Source organism: Balaenoptera ricei, chromosome 1 (genome assembly GCF_028023285.1).
Source record: "Balaenoptera ricei isolate mBalRic1 chromosome 1, mBalRic1.hap2, whole genome shotgun sequence".
In the NCBI taxonomy this organism is placed as follows: Eukaryota; Metazoa; Chordata; class Mammalia; order Artiodactyla; family Balaenopteridae; genus Balaenoptera; species Balaenoptera ricei.
In genome coordinates, this window is record NC_082639.1 from 147,178,740 (window position 1) to 147,199,414 (window position 20,675).

The following is a 20,675-nucleotide window of genomic DNA, read 5'->3' on the forward strand; positions in this document are numbered from 1 at the left end:
AATTCTCAAACACTGATGTTATTCTTTACTGTTGATCACTTAGATTGTTTCCAAGTTTTCCACTACTACAAATAATTTTATGTGATAAACATCTTTGGGAACAAATGATTTTCTACCTTTTATATTGTTTCCTCAGGCTAGTTTCCCAAGAGTGAAATTATTAATCAAAGGAACTAACATCACATTAGTGAGCACTTACTTCATAGTAAGTGTAGCATATGCCAGGCAGTTATAAGTTCTTTACATTAACTCATTTAATCATAATTCTAACTGATTCACTTTACTGTATAACAGAAACTAACACAACATTGTAAATCAACTATACTCCAATAAAGATTATAAAAAAAAAAAAACAAAATCATAATAACTCTATCACGTAAGTACTATTATCCTCATTTTACAGATAAAGATACAGAGGCACACAGAGGTTAAATAATTTGCCCAAGATCACATGGCTTCAATTCCAACAATATGGATCCAGGGTCTATGCTCTTAGCTACCATGCTATATACTATTTCTGGAGGTAGGAAAAAAACCCATAAGGGTTGGTGATAATATTAAATACAGATTTTCACTTAATTACACCTTGATATGAGATGGCTGAGGTATTCTGATCCTCTAATCTTCAAAGAAATTAGCTCTATTGTTTCATCTATAATGCTATAAGGCATGAAATAGGACACTAAGCCATCTAGAATAAGCATGCTATTATTTGGTACCAAGGAAGAAAATTTGGCTACACTGGTTAAAATTCTAGCAATCTTGTAAGAAACTATGCTTTATACTGTCGTAAAGACTATTTTAACAAATAAAAATCCTTTATTTCCCAACCATTTTGAGGATGTCAAGGCTTAATTTGAAAAGCCCAACTTACATACCTTTTCGTACCCAATCTCCAGTATGAATATTTATAGTCACGCCCACTAAATTACTACTTCGCTGTCTTTTCTCCCAGAGAAAATCAAGAGCTTTTCTTGCATATTCCTATAATAAAAAAAAGAAAAGCATACTTGAAGAATTGCATATCTTTGGCAAACAGGAAACAAAGAAACAAAAATCAAAGGCCCATAGTATATTTTAAGGATTAAGTAAAATTCCAAGGATAGTCACTTATAACATACATTAAATTTCCTTACAAGTCAAAAATACTGGCTCTTTCAGCCAATTGAGTTTAGTTAAAAAGATGCTATTTAGTGCCAATGATCTCACTTTGAGACCATCCTTGTTCATCTACTCTTGTAGTACAGGTCTGCATTCACACACATGTATTATTCAAGTAAAAAGAGCTGGCATAATTAAATTAACTTATTAAAATAATTTCTATCTTTTAAATGCAAAGTGAAAATCTCCTTAGATACTCTAATTTACAAAACTGGAAGAGAATTTCAAAGTTGGTATGCCATCTTTGAAACAGAATAGACATTTCAAATCCTACATTTTAAACAGCCAGCAACTTCGTTAGTGAAGAGTAAGTAAATCAACTAGTATTCATTTGACAATACCAAAATTATAACCTTATAATAACATTTTTCTCTTCTTTTTTCATTTATTTTTGTCCCTTAGACACTAAATTAAAATTATTTCTGGTCAAATTCTTGGCTTTGGATGAAAATATGTTACAAAATAAAAGCAAAGAACATGTACAAAAGAGTTTCTAAGTTAAAATTAATGTCAGAGCATGAATCTACTCAGCATTTCAGAAGTACTTCTATAAAAGAAATCATTAAACCAATTTGTCACTCTGCAGATTGAAGAATAGGGTGTAAAATAGTCTTAATTCTTGACTATTTATGCTGAATTTTTTAAACAAAGCAGATTGCAACTTTACTTAATGGTATAATTTCAGAGCTGGAAAGTTTCATAAAGATTACATTTCCCTATTCCTATCTTATAGTTAAAGAAAGAGGCCCAGTGAAATCAAAGATTTAACAGAAGTTTAAAACTGAATTATAAGACAACTAATGAGAATTCAGATCTCTTTATATAGCAATATATTAGACCAAAAAGTCAACAAACTTTTTTCCGACAGGGGCCAGACAGTAAATACTTTAGGCGTTATGGGCCATTCGGTCACTGTCACAATTACTCAACTCTGCCACTGTAGCACAAATACAGTTGTAGACAAAAATAAATAAATGAGCATGGCTGTGTTCCAATAAAACTTTATTTACAAAAACAGGCAGTGGCTGGATTTCACCTCAGACTGTAGTTTACCAGCCCTGTATTAGCTTGAGTCTCTGTCAATTGCATTAGGTTGCTTCTCTCATAATAAATCACTGTACATTCAAGAAGTTAAAGAAAAATCACAGTTTTAAAATATAAAATAACCCAGTGAAAAAAGGTTGGGCTTTGAATTCAGAAAGGCATGGATTCTAATTCTGGTTCCACTCATTCACCCTTTAGTCAAATATCTTTGAACCTCACTTTCCTCACGTGTAAATGCATCAGTATCTCAGAGTCTGTAGGCCAAATTAAATTAGAAAGTATGCAAAAATGACGTTTTTGTAAATGAAGGGAAAATATCAGTCAGCAAGTTATAGAACAAAAATTAAACCAAACAAGATAAACTTGTCCTTAAGATACTTTGAACATACAACCACACAAAGACCATTTAACTTGTTTTATTTACACTCAGATCCAAGGTCTCTAATGCTAGCATATAGTCCCTATTTATGATTGTTCTATGTGTACCATTTGCTGAATTTTAAAAAATTCTTCTAAGTTATATGTTTGAAAAATTGGCTGTTACTATTGCACTCCAATGACATGGTTAAACAATTAGCTAAAATAAAAAGTGCAAGACATAGCTAGTCCACAACAAACTATTTGGGGGATATTAAGTCTTTGGATGATGAATAATATTTCCCCTTGGAGTAAACAAACTTACAGATGAGACTTAAGTGCAAAAAACAAACTCAATGAGACTTAAGTGCAAAAATTTCACTATGTTTTAGAAGATTAGTAAAGTTTTCAGAAATGAAACAGACCATCGAGAAGTCTAACAATAAAACACAGAGATAGTATTTCATGTAAGACATTTGTGATATCAAATTTCATATAAGTAATATGGCTAAAACATTTTGTAAGAATAAATCTAAAAATTTACTTTATAGTTCATGAACAAAATGCAAAGTTGTACTTAATATAACGTCTATGTTTTTCACAATTAAAAACTATGTGCTGGAATTTAGACAAAAAGTTCACTGAAATAACAGAAATCATCCAGTTCATTATCTTAATACTTGATCAATGAAGAAAAGCTATAAAGTTAGTTATGCCCAATACCCAGGAAATCAAAGACTATGAAAAGCAAACCTCAAATATCGTTGCTCCTGTGAATCGACTTAAAGCAGCAAACTCAAGGATCAAGGTACCTGCACAAGCTGTACAGGTATCTGTTTCAGTTCCTGTCCGAGCTTCCGGTTTTCTGATACCAAACTTTAAATTAATCTAAATAAAATCAGAAGATTATCATTAGCAATTATCAAGAGATAATGACTTCTGGATAAGAAACCATTTTTCAATCAAGACTTTTAATCAAGTCATGAAAATAACTGATAAAATAACTAAACACTGAAACTTTATCTGATGATCACTGTGACTTTCCAATTAACATCTAGGGAAGTACATTCTAAGCACATAATATTCATGGGATAAATAAGTTTTCACTTAGCTCCTTCCTCAATGATATCAAAATTCAGTATCATTATAATAATTACACAGAGGAAATACCTTCTATAACAACACTGTTCTCTGGACAGTTTGAACTAGTTAGTACCAGAATAGGAAACCATACCAGTCCTAAAAGAAATTAGGTTTAATTGAGAATTTGTGAAAAAGCAGTACTATATTAAATAGTCTTTCACAGAGAAAAAACTAATTAAGTTATAGTATATATTTAAAAGGAGGTTAAAATTTTATTTACAGGTTTAAATAATTTTGAAATATAGAGTATATTACCTTGCTGATAGACTAACAAATAACACAAAGAAAAATTTTTCAGCCAGCCAAATAATACAATATAAACCTGGATTAACCAGAACCAACCTGACCAGAAACTAGCTCTAAGGTTTTATGTGAGTTTAAAAAAATGACCATTGACTATTACAATAGCATTTCTGTCCAGCAAACACTTCTGAGTTAAACCCATTAATGCAAATGCTATCAATTATGTATTCATATCCAAGAGAGGTTGATTGTACAAATTTTCATGAGCAAAAGAAGTATTTACTAAGTGTGTTTAAGAAAGGATGGGAAGGCAGTTATTTTCTACCTGTAGTCCTCTTCTAAAAAAATAATCTTTAAAATTTTCTTGATACTTCAGAGGATAAGAAAATAATACAATTTTCTTTGTTTTACTATAATGCTGTTATAGTAGCTTCTGTTTCAATTTCTTGTCTGCTTCTCATGTTATGGCAAAAGTGAAGACATGCCAGATTCGTCAAAATTCAGCGCCTCCATTTATAACAAAAACTAAAAATATTTACTAAAAGTAAATTCAATTAAATAAACATCTAGATGGTTTAAAATAACTTTGCTTTCAATTTTAATATGCTAAGAAAACAAAAAGATTAACAAGTTTAAACCACACTAATAAGCAAAGAAATTTCAAATTTTAAACCACACAAGCAAAGAAATTTCAAATTAGAACATGTTTCCATTTTTTTCCTCCTTAAATTGGCAAAAGAATGATAATATACAGTGTGGGCAGCAGTACAACACATGCACTTTTACACAACACAGGAAGTATAAAAGTAGAACCTTTCTGGAGAGCAACTGATCAGTAAGTACACAAAGCCTTAAAAAGCTCTCCCCGTTTTATGACTTACTATTTTCTCTTCTAGTAATTTATCCTAAGGGAGAAATAAGTTAAAAAGATGCATATAAGGATATTCAAAGAAGAGCTGTTTAAAAATATCACAAACTAGAAATTTAAATAAGAAATTTAATACTAGTCTGTTTCTTAAAAAAAAATTAAAAAATGGTGCTGGTCACGATCCACTAAATCAATGGGTAAACGAATGAGCTGCGACCTCCCCATTTGAAAAGCACGTTATATCATGCTGGATCTCCAGTCAGAGATTTCTTGATGGAGGAAATGAGTCTTATTTATATTGGTAGAGAAGTTACTCCAGCAAGCCAAAAGGCATGGAAATGAAAAGAAAAACAAAAACAAAAAATCCCTAGGTGTTTTGGGGAACACAAATAGATTATTTTGGCTGAAATGGGACATTCGTTTCATTGGAGTATGGGGTATGAAAGAACTTCAGAAAGAAAGTCTATTGCCAAACCATAAAGAAACCTGAAAGTTAAAGGACATTCAGTGCAACAGGCAGAGTCAGTAAAATTCTGAGGGTAGAGTAATTTGATAAAAGTTATGTTTTAGTAAGATTAATTTTTTAAGTCTCTGAAGCAAAAACCAGAGAGAAAAGAGTAAAATAGGTATTTATAATAGCTTAGGAATAAAATTATATTAGTTTCAACAAGCATAGCAGCAGTAAGAAGAGAAAAAAATTAATAGAGCTTGGTAATGGCTGAGGTGTCTGGCCTGGATAAGAGGGAAAGAGTAATAGTGTTAATAAAGAATGAAATATATCAGGAGAGAGTTCTTTCCATCTCAATGGCTTCTTTCCCTCTGTCTTAAATATAAAATTTTCTTGGGGAGAAAACAACAAAACTCCCTCAACTGATTCTGCTGCCAACTCTCTTTAACTACCAACATAGAGGAAATCTCAAAATGAATGGTCCTATACTTTCACCTACTTTGAATCCTTCTTCCCCCTTTATTCTGTCACATTATATCCTTCAAGGCTCTGTTTGCACCTAATTCTCCTAATGTTTGCTGGAACATCTCCTTTTGAAACTCTCTTTTTAGGAATTTATAATACCTTACACTACTCTGTGGTTCTCCTCCTCAGTCTCCGAACAATCTCCTTTTCACTGCTCTACTTCCTCCTCATTCCTCTCTGTTCTATATTCTCTTTATACCCTCTCCGCTGGAGAGTTAACACCTACTCTTACGGCTTCCACCATATCTTCTGCACAAATAATTCTGTGCCCAAATTCCAGTCTGGCATCTGTTTCTTCCTTCTGCAGCATAATCTATTGTGTTATGCAATGACACATAAAAGGCTTTAACTAAATTCTCACACCATTCAAATGCAAATTAACTGAAATGTCAATATAAATTTCTTACATAGCTTGAAGCATTTTTTTTCCAGCCTCAAGCAGGTGAGGAACAATGGCTGGATCACAAGAATTGATTTTTTTATAATAGCTAAGAAGTAGACAAAGACCGCCATATTTTTCAGAATTACTTACTCTTGGATAAGGAAGGCCACTGGTAGTATTGAAAGCTGGTAAAAGTTTGTAACCCAATTGCTTTGCCATTTGGAGAAGTTCATCATTGTACCACTGCATGTACTCGCCTTTTTCTTTCAGCATGATGGCCAATGAGTGTCCACCCAAAAGACCCCTAAAATCACAGAGGTGAAACATTAGCCACATTGTACAGATACTTAAACATCATCACCTAAAAAGATGTGGGTATCTTATTATCAACAATTTAGAGTACATAAGGAAAGATCACAGAAGGTCTTAACTTTTTCCCTAACTCTGGCTACTCATTTTGTGGCAAACCATATTACATAGCCAGTATTAAAAAAAAAAAAAAAAAAAAATCAGATGTTTTATCTGATGTAAAGTGTTTGGCATTCTTAAATACCTTAAATTTTCTTAAAATAAAAAACATCCTAGAAATCATTTATCTTAACTAATTTAACAGATTTGATTTTAAGAAATTTTAAATTTAATTATAGCATCATGAAATCTCTGACTCTTAGCATAACATTAAAAAAAAACCAACTCCCCACTCTGTATTAAATGTAATAGACTAATACACTCCGTGAAAAACTACAAAACTATTTCTTAAATTTAACTGAAGAATAGATTCACTTTGTCTGAAAAAGGAAATGAGTTACAATAACACAAAAGTAACCATTAAATATAAAACTACATGTTGAAACGTGAATTAATAAATCCTGTAATTTCTGTGTCCCAAGAATATTTCAAACTGTTTAGTTCAAAGGTAATCCTATAAATTCAGTTTCATTTGGCTTGAAGAGGTGCTGGTTAAGGTTAGTAAACTAGATAATCTGGCGAAAAACCTGCGACATAGCTGATACTCAAATTTTCAACCTATAGTCAGTCCTTTTTTAACAACAAACAAAGATTGCCTTTGATTTGAGTCTACAACTATTCCCTGTTGCTCTCTGTGCCTCATGTAATGCAGGGTCATCCCACAGCCTCTGTGTTTTATAATACCCCAACTTTTATCTTTTAAACATAAGAAATTTCTTGCTTTATAACCATCAAGAAATAAAGAGTGTACCCTTGGCTTTTCTGTTATTAAAATTAGAGCTTTAGTGTCGTCTCACATACTTACCCAAGAACTCTGATGTTTGTTTCAAAGACTGATACAACTACATCATTATCTAAATTAACATCTCTTAAAACTTTTCTCACCGCATCTTCAAATTCTTTAGTTTTATTTAATACCTAGGAGAAGAAAATTATTGAAAACAAAGTCCTTTTCGACCAAGACATAGAGAAATACCCTCAAAATGAGCTGCTAATAGCAAGTTAATACCTTAAGACTCTAAAAAGTAACACATACAAAAAACTTTTCCCTTAAGCCTATTATAAAAATGTGATACTATCTAAAACTGAAAAAAATTAAATGCTTATTTATATTGCAAGGAATCTTTATTTAGACACACTGAAATATCACTAGGACTTTAAAACAATCATCATCCGAACTGCTAGCTGGTGTGTATGACCCATGACTTAGAGCCACAAGAGGTGAGCTCTACTGGGATTTGGCTTCCAAGTCAAAACAAAACAAAAATCACCCTATTCACCAAACATCATTTAAAAAGTTGCTTAGTCTCAGAAGAAAGCACATCCTTCAACCGATCCGAAATCATACACCACTTGCCATCTTCACCCCATGGATGCCGTAGCCCCTAACTAAGGAGGCAGTGCAATGTCGGGGTCAAGACCAAGCCCTGATTTGAATTCTGGTTCTTACTTCTCTCTCTGAGCCTGTTCCTTCATCTACAAAAAGAGGAAATACCTACTCTCATAGGTTTGTTTTCCTAAATGAGGTAATGCATGTACAGTACTTTTAGTAAAGCGCCTGACTTAGTTAAGTGCTTGATACCATTACCATTATTACCATGAGGGTCTAGAATCCTAAGTTAAGAACTCTGTGGATGCTTGCAATGAACTCCATGAAGGGGGGGGTGGTCACTGTCATTACACAGGTTGCTTTAATTTTTCAGTCTAAATTAAGGCTGCATAAGTAGATGTTACTTAGATCCCAGGTCCATTAAAAGTGGTTTCCCTTTACTTGACTGTTTAATCTTTTTGTTTGATAATATTTTATAGTGCTTTCTCACTTGATTTGATACTTCACTAAAAATTCTAATTTAGGTATAAAACATTCCACATAAGAGTGTCTGACTAAAATTCAAGTAAAAGTAAAATTTAGGGTAAGCCTTGAGTAAAATATAATACAAAACCTGATTTTAAATTGAGTGCTTTCCCTTCTTAATCTCAAAGTCCGTGTAAATTCTGCAGCCACAAATGCAGATGTGCACAGCCCTCTATCACTTCTAGAAGGAAACACAACTGTTCTACTCACTCCTCACACACACACCCCTTCTTAATATCATTTTGTTCATTTTATTCCTCCAAAGTCTATCTCCCGAGAATTGCTCCCAAGAATAGTACCAGTGCTATTTCTTTCAAAGGAGAATAAAAATGGGAAGAGAGTTCTTTGTCCACAATTAGCTAAAAATTCATTCTAACAGCTCCATTAGTTGATTAGTTTCTTCAGCACCTAGCTGATAACAAAGAACAAACTCAGGTCTCTTCCCTACCCCCATTATCTTTAATTTGTTCAATATCTTTCTTTCTGTAGATTTCATGGCAATGTTGAATTTAGTGGTAAATTTAAAGTTTTAGTGCTTGACTTCATTACAATCAATAGAAACTAGATGGCTAGAATTATGAACAAGAGTTTAAATTGAAAGATCAAACTATGACAATAGAAGTTCTACTTAACATATTATGGTATGACCAAAATAAAAACAATAAGGTTATATCCTGTCCCAAGTAATATGTCCTCTAAGATTTTCAAATAAACAAACCACAAATCAAAAAATGATCACAAAGTAAATTAGAAATATTAATAGTTGTATGGATAAAATGTACAAGATAACTTTCCTTCTAAACGTAGGAAAAAACTTCCAAACTACTTTAATTTCTTCTAATTCTTCTGTTTAAATAGATAACTATTGATACATATCTTAGATATCTAATCTAGGTCCTTCTGAAGTGAAAACAGGGGCCCAGAGAAGTTAAATAATTTGGCCAAGGTCACATATCATATTAGGTGATCACTTCTTGGTACTCCCGGCTACCAGGAGTTAGAACTCAAGTTACACCAAACATTACTGAAAGTGTGGTCCACGGACCAGCAGCAACAGCACCACCAAGTGGCAACTTACTAGAAACACATGTCCTTGGGCCCCATCTTCAGTCTACTGGATCACAATCTGCATTTTATTTTAGCAAGATCCCCAGATGACTTGTAGTACACTGAAGTTTAAAAAGCACTGCATTATTACACAGTGGTTCTCAAAGTTTAGCATACATTAGAATCATCTGGAAGCTTGTTAAAAAAACCAGACTGCTGGGCCTTACTCCCAGACTTTCTGATTCAATAATGTCTGGGATGAGGCCCTACAATTTGCATTTCTAACTAGCTGCCAAGTGATGCTGATGCTGGTGGTGCTGGAATCATATTTTGAGAACCAATGTCAAAGTGGTATAACTTCAAAGCAGGATAGAATCTTTATAATAATGGCTGCTCAATTAGAGACCAACAGATTTCTAAATATAGGAAAGTTATGCAGCCTAGAAGCACATTTTCTCCTTCATTTCTGATAAAAATTTTAAAAACACAGAGAATATCTGAGGTCCATGTTCATAAAAATCAGTAAGAGCTTACACAGAGAGATGATGGAGAACCTACTGTATATAAGGATAAAGCCAAGATGACAGAATGAGAAACAAACTTAAGTCCACCTATGGTCTTTCCTAATACACAGCTACTGCTCCTCTCTCACTCTACCATATCAAGATAGACCTGATGTGCATTATCCAGCTATACTTATAAATAAATAACACCACTTAGTTTCTCCCAGGGTGGTAATTTGTGCCTCCTGGGATACTTGTTTATCTTTTTCTCTTCTATTACAGCAGAACACTATACCAAAAATAAGGACCACTAAACCAAAAATAAGGTACACAATATTCTCATTCTCATAGTCATTATAATATGGTTCACACATTCCTTTAATCTCTGAAAAATGAAGTCACAACTTTCAAAACCCTGATACAGCTAAAAAGGTCTAAACAACCATGGTCTTCTCAACAAAAAAGCTCTTCTCAACCATGGCTGAATTTTATAAACAAGAAGCTTGAGAGGAATAAATAATAATGCCCAGTCCCACTCCAGGAAAATTAAATCAGAATAACCTGGGAGAGAAGTATGTTTTTTAAAACTTCACAGGTAATATTCCCAAGGTGCTGATATAGTTGACAGTCTCTGGTTCAAAAAGAAAAGAAAAAGAAAAAAGAATCACCCAGTGAAAGAAGAATGTAGAATCAATACTGGGAAGAAAAGCCCGGTTCTGAAAAATTTCTGCCACCACAAAGATTTTTCGTCTTTTTAAAAAAATATTAATCAATACTTCAGACATTAACTCAAAGTTGAGAACTATGCCTTAAGGAAAATCCTGAAACAAGCCTAATTTTTATACCGTAAATGATCTGAGAGTAAAGAACTAGAAAGATACTACCTTTAGAAATCATGACATCTGGAACTCAATCATTCCCCTCTGCCATCACAAACTGTCCCCAACTAGAATTAATTTAAATGATTTTGTATCCCATGAGGTTTAAAAGGAGTGCCAAGTAGTGATCACTTGGTGCTAAAAATCACTTCTGAGAAAAAATTAAATTTTTAATGAACATAATACATAAAAATTCTAATTTAACAATTTTAGTATGATTGTGGCATGTCTTTCTGGAACAAGAATATCAAGGGCATTTTCTAGAATTACTTTCTTCCAATATCATCAACCTCCTTGTCCAAAGGGAAACAACCTTCCTGATTAAGGGGCCATCACATAAGCTGACATACCTATAAATTATTTGAGTATCTCCATGATTCTACATAATTTCACTTGACATTCACATGACATTATCAACTCAAGAGTGTGAAAGATTTATTTAGAAGCAAAGATCAAATCATCTTAAATTCTGAAGGCTTCTATTTCAGACTTACTGTGTAACGATTATATTCGTAATACTTGAGTGCACATATTAAGAAATTTATAAAATAATTCAAGAAGAATCAAACCTACCACAAGAGTGTCCAAAGAATCAATCAGTGTCAGGGAAAATCTAAGAAACAAGTATGGTGAGATACACAGCATCAGAATTCTGAATATCTTATCCATGAATGTATAAGCAGACGTATCTACATCCTACTGACTGGAAGCTTCCATTAACTAGTACTTCCATGCATCTACAGTACCGTGTAACTTGTAAAACACTGAAAGAACCTGAAAAGTCTTAACATCACATTTATGTTCAGCATAACTACATATCTTTCAAAATGAACAGAAATATTCATTAGCTCTCTTAAAAGCAAATAAAAATACTAAAGCATCAACATCTTACAACACATCAGTGACTTTATATACATCCTAAAAGTTACATCCATCTTAACAAACTACTCAACTTTTCACTGATCCAAGAGGTAAACTGATTAATATTTTACAAAAGATAACAGAAAGGAATAAAGGAACTTAACGTAATACTTAAAGCAGTCTTTGAAATTTAACCAATCCCCACATATACAACTGCACACTGCCTCTGAATGTCTTAAGACTTGGGAACTCTGAGATGCCATGCCATCCCCTTTGTTAATACTCACTTTCCCAAGGCATCATCAACATCACCCCGACTTGGCTCTTGGCCTCTAACTCGACCTCTGCAGGTCAAAGGCATGAGTTCATCAGCTGGGTACGCATGTTCCTGCAAGGAAAATCTCAGTGAGTCACTAAGGAAAACAAGAGAAAGCACCCATCATTTAGAGAACACAACTTTTCACAGGTTTTTTTTTTTTAAGTAAAATAAAAGTTAATCAAAAATTCTACTATCCTTACAGTGTATGGAACCTTAAAAGAAAAAAAAAAAACTTTTTAGCTATAAATATAATACATGCTTGGAAAAAAAACACAGGAAAATATTTCTTTGAAAATCTGACAATCCCTTTCCCCTCCACCCAATCTCACTCCCAAGAGATAATTACTGTTACAATTGGCATTTATCCTTCCAGATTTATCCACACACACTGGAATACATGCACATATATCATTTAAAAATTTCATTTACAAATAGGTACTCATGCCATATGCATACACTGTCCTAAAATTTGTTTACTTAGATCACTATGGGGTTTTCCATGCTGGAATTTTACAGATGTATTTTATTCTTTTTAATAACTGCAAAGTGATAATTTAATATTAGTTCGTATTATTGAGTACTTATGTTCTAAGCACTGTTCCATATACTTTATTTATCACACAACCCTCTGAAACAGATTCAATTATTTCCATTTTATAGATGAGAAAACTGAGGCCCAGAAAAGTTAAGTAAGCCTGTGTCACGCAACTAGTAAATGATGGATCCAGAATTCGAACCTGGCAACCTGACTCCAGAGCCCATACACTTACTTCATAGTACTTGCTCCTCACAGTATTCCTAAGAATGAATATGCTACAATTTATTTATTTATTCCTCTATTGATGAACATGCAGGTTGAACTCAATTTTTCACTGTATAAACAATGCTTCAATAAACAGCTATATGCCCATGTCTTTTGTACATATGCTTGTATTTCTATGGATTAAATCCCTAAAGCCAGACCCAATGGGTCGAAGGTACGGATATTTAATTTTTGATAGCTCCTATCAAACTGAAGACACCGATTTACATTCCTACAATACTCTAACATAGCAGATGATCAATAGTTTACATTTTGCCAACAGCCTGGATAAAAAATGGTATCTCAAGTTTCATTATTAATGAGGATAAATATCTTTTTGTATTAGCCATTGCTATTTCTTTTTTTGAAATGTCTGTTTATACCCTTTGTTCATTTTCTGTTGGTTGTCTTATTAGCCAAGAGACTCCTTATACACTGTTATACACACAGTAAACATTTGTCTCCTGTCTTTCATTTGGCTTTTAACTTTGTTTATGGTACTTTTTACTTTAAGCTTTAAATATGTAGTTAGTTATATCTATTAGTCTCTTTCTTCATGGTTTCTAAATTTCAGGCATGGTTAAGAAGGCTATCTTGAGTCTTTGAAAACAGTACTCTTATAATTTTATTTTTTTTATGTCTAGATATTTACTCCACCTGGAATCTAATTTTGTTTATGATGTGAAATAGGGATGTAACTGTATTTGTTCCCCCAAATAGCCAATTTCTTATATACCACCTTTTAAACTATTCATCCTTTCCCTAATTGCTTGAAATACGGCTTATTAGTTCAAAAGTGTCTACACAAACATACAGTTCTGTAGCCTCTACTTTGTTCTACAAACCTACTTCCTGCTCCAAAACCATTATCTTAATCCTTCTATCTTTGCAACATGCCTTGCTACTTGGTTAAGCAATTCACTCCCCTCAATTATTTTCTTCTAAATTTTCTTAATGACTTTTTCAAGTTTACTGTTCTGGATAACTTTAAAATTTCCTTAAAATTCCATTGAGAGTTTAATTGGAAGAGCCTAAATTGGGGAGAACTGATATCTTTACCCACTAAATCTTCCGATCTAGGAATACTACATCAATATATTAATTCAGATCTTCTTTTATGAATTCAGTTTCCTCATATAGGTCTCACATATTTCTTAATATTTCTTAATAGGTACTTTTTTATTGAAATAGGTTGATGTACAAAGTTATGTTAGTTTCAGGTGTACAACAGAGCGATTCAACTAATAGGCACTTTATAGTCTGGCATACTATTGAATAGATTTTTTTTAATGAATGATCATGACAGAGTATTTCTAGTCTAGGTGATAATGAAGCACATGCAAGAATCCTCCCTCCTGTCTACTACAAACACAGTGAAATGTTGTATAAATTTTTAAAATTATTTTTAATGCATAGCTGAGCTTGAGAATGAGGAAAGAAATGTTCAAGTACCAAAACTGAATAGCTGAGTGTAGAAGGTGAAGCTGCACTGACCACAACATGGGCATTAGGAATAAAAAGACAGGCCTTAGTGGGAAATATGTTAATGCCCAAAGGGTATGAGATTTGATGCTGTTGGCCCTGCATGCATGGCCATAAGCCAGTGAAGTAGGTTCTTTAAGTTGGGTAGTTGCTTCAGTGAAACTGGACTAGAATATCTCCACCTACTGGCTGAGGGTCTTAACAGAAAAGGAGGGAAACAAGAAAGACCTGCTGTAGTTTGTATTTTCTTCACCAGGGGAGTGTCCCTAAAAGATTCTTCTAAAATTAATAAAATACGACTATGAGAAACATTTAGAAGCTAGAATCACTATATTTACATATTTCAACTTTAGACAATATTTATTGACTACCTGACAAGAATAATAGGATTAATATACTCATACCTTTCCCCAGTTCAACTTAGGATTTTTATCAATTATATTATTATAGGCAGTTTTCACTTTGCATGTTTTCACTACACACTTACAAATTGAGATCCACAATTTACTTAAATAAACTCTCAACAACATAGTTCAAATCTCAGGTACCACTGTATTATTAAGTAATTGCACAGAATGCAAACTTTGATGCTAGTTCTTCTTCAATCCACAGATCACTATGTAAATAATCAGTGATCAATCACACAACTTCTTTCAAAGTGGAATCAGTGACTGATCACTGTGTATCTATTGTTTAGTTCACAGACAGACAGCCCAAGCGTGAAGTTATGTGCCTCCTTGTCACCTAGTGATAATTCTACACGACAGTTTGACAATTTATAAAAATAAATAATCAAAAGAGGAAATTAACCAACGAGGATGAAAGTTCGCAAAGAAATGAAAAGTGATAACACTGTAAGTGAAATTCAAATTGAACATAAAAGGGGTTATAGAAGAAACAGCTGACCATGGAATGTTGATCCTGCTGCCATTCAAACAGTATCTAGATATGCAGCCAGAGGAATTTAGTGAAGGCCAAATTATCCACGTAGATGAAAAAAGTGGTTGTGACATAAAAGGATAAAGACATTGCAGAGGAAATAATGCCTGCAGAAAACTCCCCATTAAAGGAATTCCCAGAGATATTTCATGACACAGAGGGCAAAGGGTACAATTTTTGAAGCTGATCCAAATATTGAAATTTCTATACCATCTATACAAGGTATAGCAGAGGTGTATGGTCCATATCTTAAGTTATACAATGAGAAGAAGGCAAGCAAGGCAAGCACTGTTCTAACTTAGTGAAGTTTTTGCAAAGAAATAACATTTTAAATTTCAAAGTCTCTAATATTTTGAATTACGGTATACTAAATAATAGTTTCAGCTATTTAAAAAATTCCTCTGTACATTTATATTCATCAGAAAGAAAATTGTTAATGTTTGACAAAGATTTTAAAAGGTTTATAACATTTGTATTCTGGTCTGGAACCATAATTCCCGCAGTTGCTAGTGTTAGAATTCTACTTAAATGGAGTCAATGCACACCATTTTTCTTTGGCTTCTCCATTCTTGAGTTTTTATTTTGATTCATCTCTTGGTTGCCTGAACTTTGTTCTCACGTAAGTTATTTTTGTTTAGTTATTTTAAAATAGTGTCATCAGTACTGTTATTTCTCTGGTATTCCTGGGTTAGGCTGGCTCTTGCCTTACACTTGAAGAACAATCTGAATGGTTATAAAATGCCTGCAACATATATTCTTTCCTTCAGAAATTTGAAATACTATTCCACACCCTTCTTGTTCATTAAGTATCACCTTGGCAAAGTTTCTAAGACTAGTCTGATCTTTTGTACCTTGAAGATGACTTGTTCCTCCTATACCTGTATGTCCATATGATTCTTAATTCTTAAAATTCAGCAAAAATATTCCTGATTCCCAATGTCCAACTCTATCCTACTGCCTCTCTCTAAACTTGATTATCTAGATTCCAAACTCACAGCACATTAGCAGCAAAAAAACAGAACAGAGGTCAGGAACACTAAACACATGGTCAACACAAAGGGAAAGACCAAAAATAATTTTTTTTAATTAAAGGGCTTCCCTGGTGGTGCAGTGGTTAAGAAGCCGCCTGCCGATGCGGGGGGCACGGGTTCGAGCCCTGCTCCGGGAAGATCCCACATGCCGCGGAGCAACTAAGCCTGTGTGCCACGACTACTGAGCCTGTGCTCTAGAGCCCACATGCCACAACTACTGAACCCGCGTGCCTAGAGCCCGTGCTCTGCAACAAGAAAAGCCACCACAATGAGAAGCCCGCACACCGCAACGAGGAATAGCCCCCGCTCGCTGCAACTAGAGAAAACCCGTGCGCAGCAACAAAGACCCAATGCAGCCAAAAATTAATTAATTAATTTTAAAAAATTTTTTAATTAAAGTAGACTAAATACAAAAAGCACTGCAGACTGCAATCCTTCAGGTATTTTAAAAAGTTCTGTGCTCTACAATGATTTATTTCCTGAGGAAAGGATTCCAGGCAACAAATGTTTTGATATAATTAGAATCCATATGCAGCTACTAAATTCTGAATTCAATATTTTATAATATTAATATTATATATATATATTTTAGTATAAATTCCTAATTACTTTCACATGTGTCTTTTAGCTGTCAAGTTCCTAACTACTTTTTCAGTTAATTCCAATAGAATCGTGATTTACCAGAATGCACAATATTTTTATTGCTTTAGAGTTTTATATCTAACACATATAAACAACACTTAGAAGTAACTCAAGATAAGTAATATTTTTTAAAACCTGCTGATATATTTTGCAAGGTACTTTGTATGAGATCATTCAAATGTTAATTTGATTGTAAAGAGCTCCTTACTTTTTAAACCGCTGCTTATAAAGCTTAATACTACTATTTTTAGGGTTTTGCAAAACACACACACACATACACAAACACCTTTGTCTGAAATAAACTCAAACCCTAAGCTCATCCAGGTAAGAAAAATATTAATAGCAACTGCAAACCAGAATAATCCAATAAGAGAGTTTTGAACCAGGTGTAAAAATACTTTATGTCCCCGTTTCAACATTAAGGATAGAAACAAAACCACAGCCTTTTCTTTGGGTTAACCACAAAGCAAACTACAGTTGGTTTGCATAAATTCAGAGCAATGCATACATGGCACATAAACAGCTGTATTACACTTCAAACATCCTGGCTATTTGAGGTTACAGTAATGCTTTCTCTTCACAATGTATTGCCAAGACAAAGGATAAGAAATTCATACTGCTATGACTCAGAGCCAGAAAAAAAAACGTTTAAAAATTAACACTCAAAATAAAACTCAGGTGATAAACGAGTTCTATAATCAATTAAGTAGAACAGGTGCCTAGCTAAAAATAGGAGCAAAAACATAAAATAAAACAAAACATAGTAGACTCTCCACATCAGATTCTAAATTTACTGGCACTTTGATATAACTCTGCTTCAAAACACTCAAATCAAAGTGGCATCCAAAACTGACTTTTTAGTAAAACCAATTCCAAAAACTAGGCAAAGGGAAGAGACTTTATTCTGCTAATAAGACAAAAGTATTATTTATAATAGTGAGTTATTGAAGATATCAAATCTATTTAATTTCCCATTAAGTTACATACATTTCAAATGTTTTATTCCAGATCCTTATTGTTAAACACCTCCCTCCTTGAGGCAGGTAAGGTATTCCTTCCTAAAATAAAAACTAAATGATACTTAATAAATCATCTATCATATATTGAGAGCATATGCTAATTACTGATTGAACTTGCATAATTTCTCAGTTCTCTTTTCACCCCAAGTCAAATTTTCCTTTTTCCTTTTGTTCACTATTTATACTCACTTATTAAACCATTTTTCAGGTGTTTAGGATTCCATTTATCTAAACTATTAAATTATTAATACTTCTACGTTGAACATATGATCCTTTGAGGTAACATATTTTCTGGAATGTTTCTCAGTGCTGAGGAGAAATAAGTAACAAACTGCAGTTGTCTCATAAGATTTTAAATTAATCACAACAGAGTAGAATGTTAGCATGCTTTAAAAGTTTCTACTCAAAATACGATGAGAGGGGCTTCCCTGGTGGCGCAGTGGTTGAGAATCTGCCTGCCAATGCAGGGGACACGGGTTCGAGCCCTGGTTTGGGAAGATCCCACATGCCGCGGAGCAACTAGGCCCGTGAGCCACAATTACTGAGCCTGCGCGTCTGCAGCCTGTGCTCCGCAACAAGAGAGGCCGCGATAATGAGAGGCCCGCGCACCGCGATGAAGAGTGGCCCCCGCTTGCCGCAACTGGAGAAAGCCCTCGCACAGAAATGAAGACCCAACACAGCCATGAATAAATAAATAAATAAATACATACATAAATGTGAAATACTTTAAAAAAAAAATACGATGAGAACAAAAGTTTCCAAATTCTTCAATATATGTTAATCAATTTGGTTTTGATCAATCATAAAATAAATTGAACTTATGAAATAATATTATATGAAATAAATGATAATAAATAATGTTATAATGAAATAAAGTCCTGCTACCAACAGATTGTTTTAGGAAGATTGTTATCAATAATGCAGAAAAAGCATTTGACAAAATTCAATAAATACCCTGTGAAGATGAAAATTCTCAGCAAACTAGAAATAGAAAGGAACTTAATTAATATAGAGCATCTATGAAAAACCTACAGCCAATATCATACTTAATAGTGAAAGGCTAACTGCTTTCTCCATAAGATTAGGAATGATACAAGGAGCTCACCACTTCTTTTCAACATAATACTGTAAGTCCTAGCCACTGCTATAAGAAGAAATAAAAGGCACATAGTTTGGAGGAAGGAAGAAGGAAAAGTCTTTGTTTGCAGGTGACATGATTGACCATGTGGGAAATCCTAAGGAATCTACCAAAAAAGCTACTAGAAATAATAAGTGAATTTAGCAAGGATCTAAGGTTATCAGAAAAAAGTTGTATTTCTGTATAACATCAATGGACAATTGGAAACTAAAATTTGAAAAACTACAATTTACAATAGCATAAAAAATATGAAATAATTATGAATAAATTTAACAAAAGATGTGCAAGACCTGTACACTGGAAAGTACAAACCATTGCAAACATTAAGAACTAAATAAATGGACAGAGACATCATGTCATGGATTGAAAGACTTGATACTGTTAAGAAGTCAATCTCTCCAAATTGATCTATAGATTTCAACATAATCCCAATCAATAGCTCAATAGGCTTTTTTTTGTAGAAATTGACATGATTCTAAAATTTACATGGAAATGCAAAGAACCTAAAATATTCAAAACAATTTTGAAAAAGAACAAAGCTGAAAGACTTACATTGCCTGATTTCAGGACTCAATATCACTTAATTCAAGACAGGGTGATACTGATGTACAAATAGATATTTACCAGTGGAAAAAAATACAGAGTCTACAAACAGACCCATGCATATACAGTTAACTGATTTTACAAAGGTGCCAAAGTAATTCAGTGGGGCAAGGATACTTTTTTCAACAAATAGTGCTGGAGTAATTGGATATCCACATAGAAAAAATATATATATAAACAAACCTTTACCTCACACCATATATACAAACATTAACTCAAAATGGGTAATAGATCTCATTGAAAAAGCTAAAATTATAAAACAGCTAGAAGAAAACAAGAAAATCTTTGTGACCCTGGGCTAGGCAAATATTTTTTTAAGTAGGCTATAAAAGAGATGAATCATAAAAGAAAAAGGATAAATTGGACTTGGTCACAATTTAAAACATTTGCACTTCAAAGGACATTAAGAAAATTAAAAGGCAAAGTACAGATGGGGAGAAAATACCTGCAAAACATATATGTGATAAAGGACTGATATCCAGAAAATATATATCTTTTATGACTCAGTTATAACAGGACAAATGACCTGATTTTAAAATGGCAAGAGATCTGAACAGATGTTTCACCAAAAAAAGATATACTAAGCACATGGAAAGATTTTCAACATCATTAGTCATCAGAAAAAAATCAAATTAAAATCACAACAAAATACCACTACACACCCACTAGAATAGCTAAAATTAAAAAGACTGAAAATACATAGTGTTGGAGAAGGTGTGGAATGCAAAATGTTACAGTCACTTTAGAAAAGTTTGGCAGTTTCTTATAAAAAGTTAAACTTAACCTTCCCATATGACCTAGCAATCCCATTCCTAAGTATGAAAATGTATGTCCACATAAAAATTTGCATTCACAGGTTCACAGCAGTCTTTTAGTAATAGCCAAAGACCAGAAACAAGCTAAATACTTATCAACTG

At 33.2% G+C, this 20,675-nt stretch overlaps 1 protein-coding gene across 4 annotated transcripts in view; it reads right to left on the reverse strand.

Moving 5' to 3' along the window:
* The window catches only part of EDEM3 (ER degradation enhancing alpha-mannosidase like protein 3), an 83,508-nt gene that overhangs the window by 53,340 nt on the left and 9,493 nt on the right, over nt 1-20,675 (reverse strand). For 3 of the 4 annotated variants that reach the window (XM_059937770.1, XM_059937765.1, XM_059937790.1), the window contains exons 3-8: nt 12,071-12,171; nt 11,496-11,535; nt 7,445-7,557; nt 6,322-6,475; nt 3,316-3,450; nt 879-984 (exon numbers count right to left, since the gene is read on the reverse strand). In XM_059937770.1, the coding sequence (XP_059793753.1) occupies nt 879-984; nt 3,316-3,450; nt 6,322-6,475; nt 7,445-7,557; nt 11,496-11,535; nt 12,071-12,171 (649 nt within the window). Of the gene's footprint in view, nt 1-878; nt 985-3,315; nt 3,451-6,321; nt 6,476-7,444; nt 7,558-11,495; nt 11,536-12,070; nt 12,172-20,675 lie in introns of those variants that run through there. The other variant, XM_059937780.1, reaches the window with a different exon arrangement.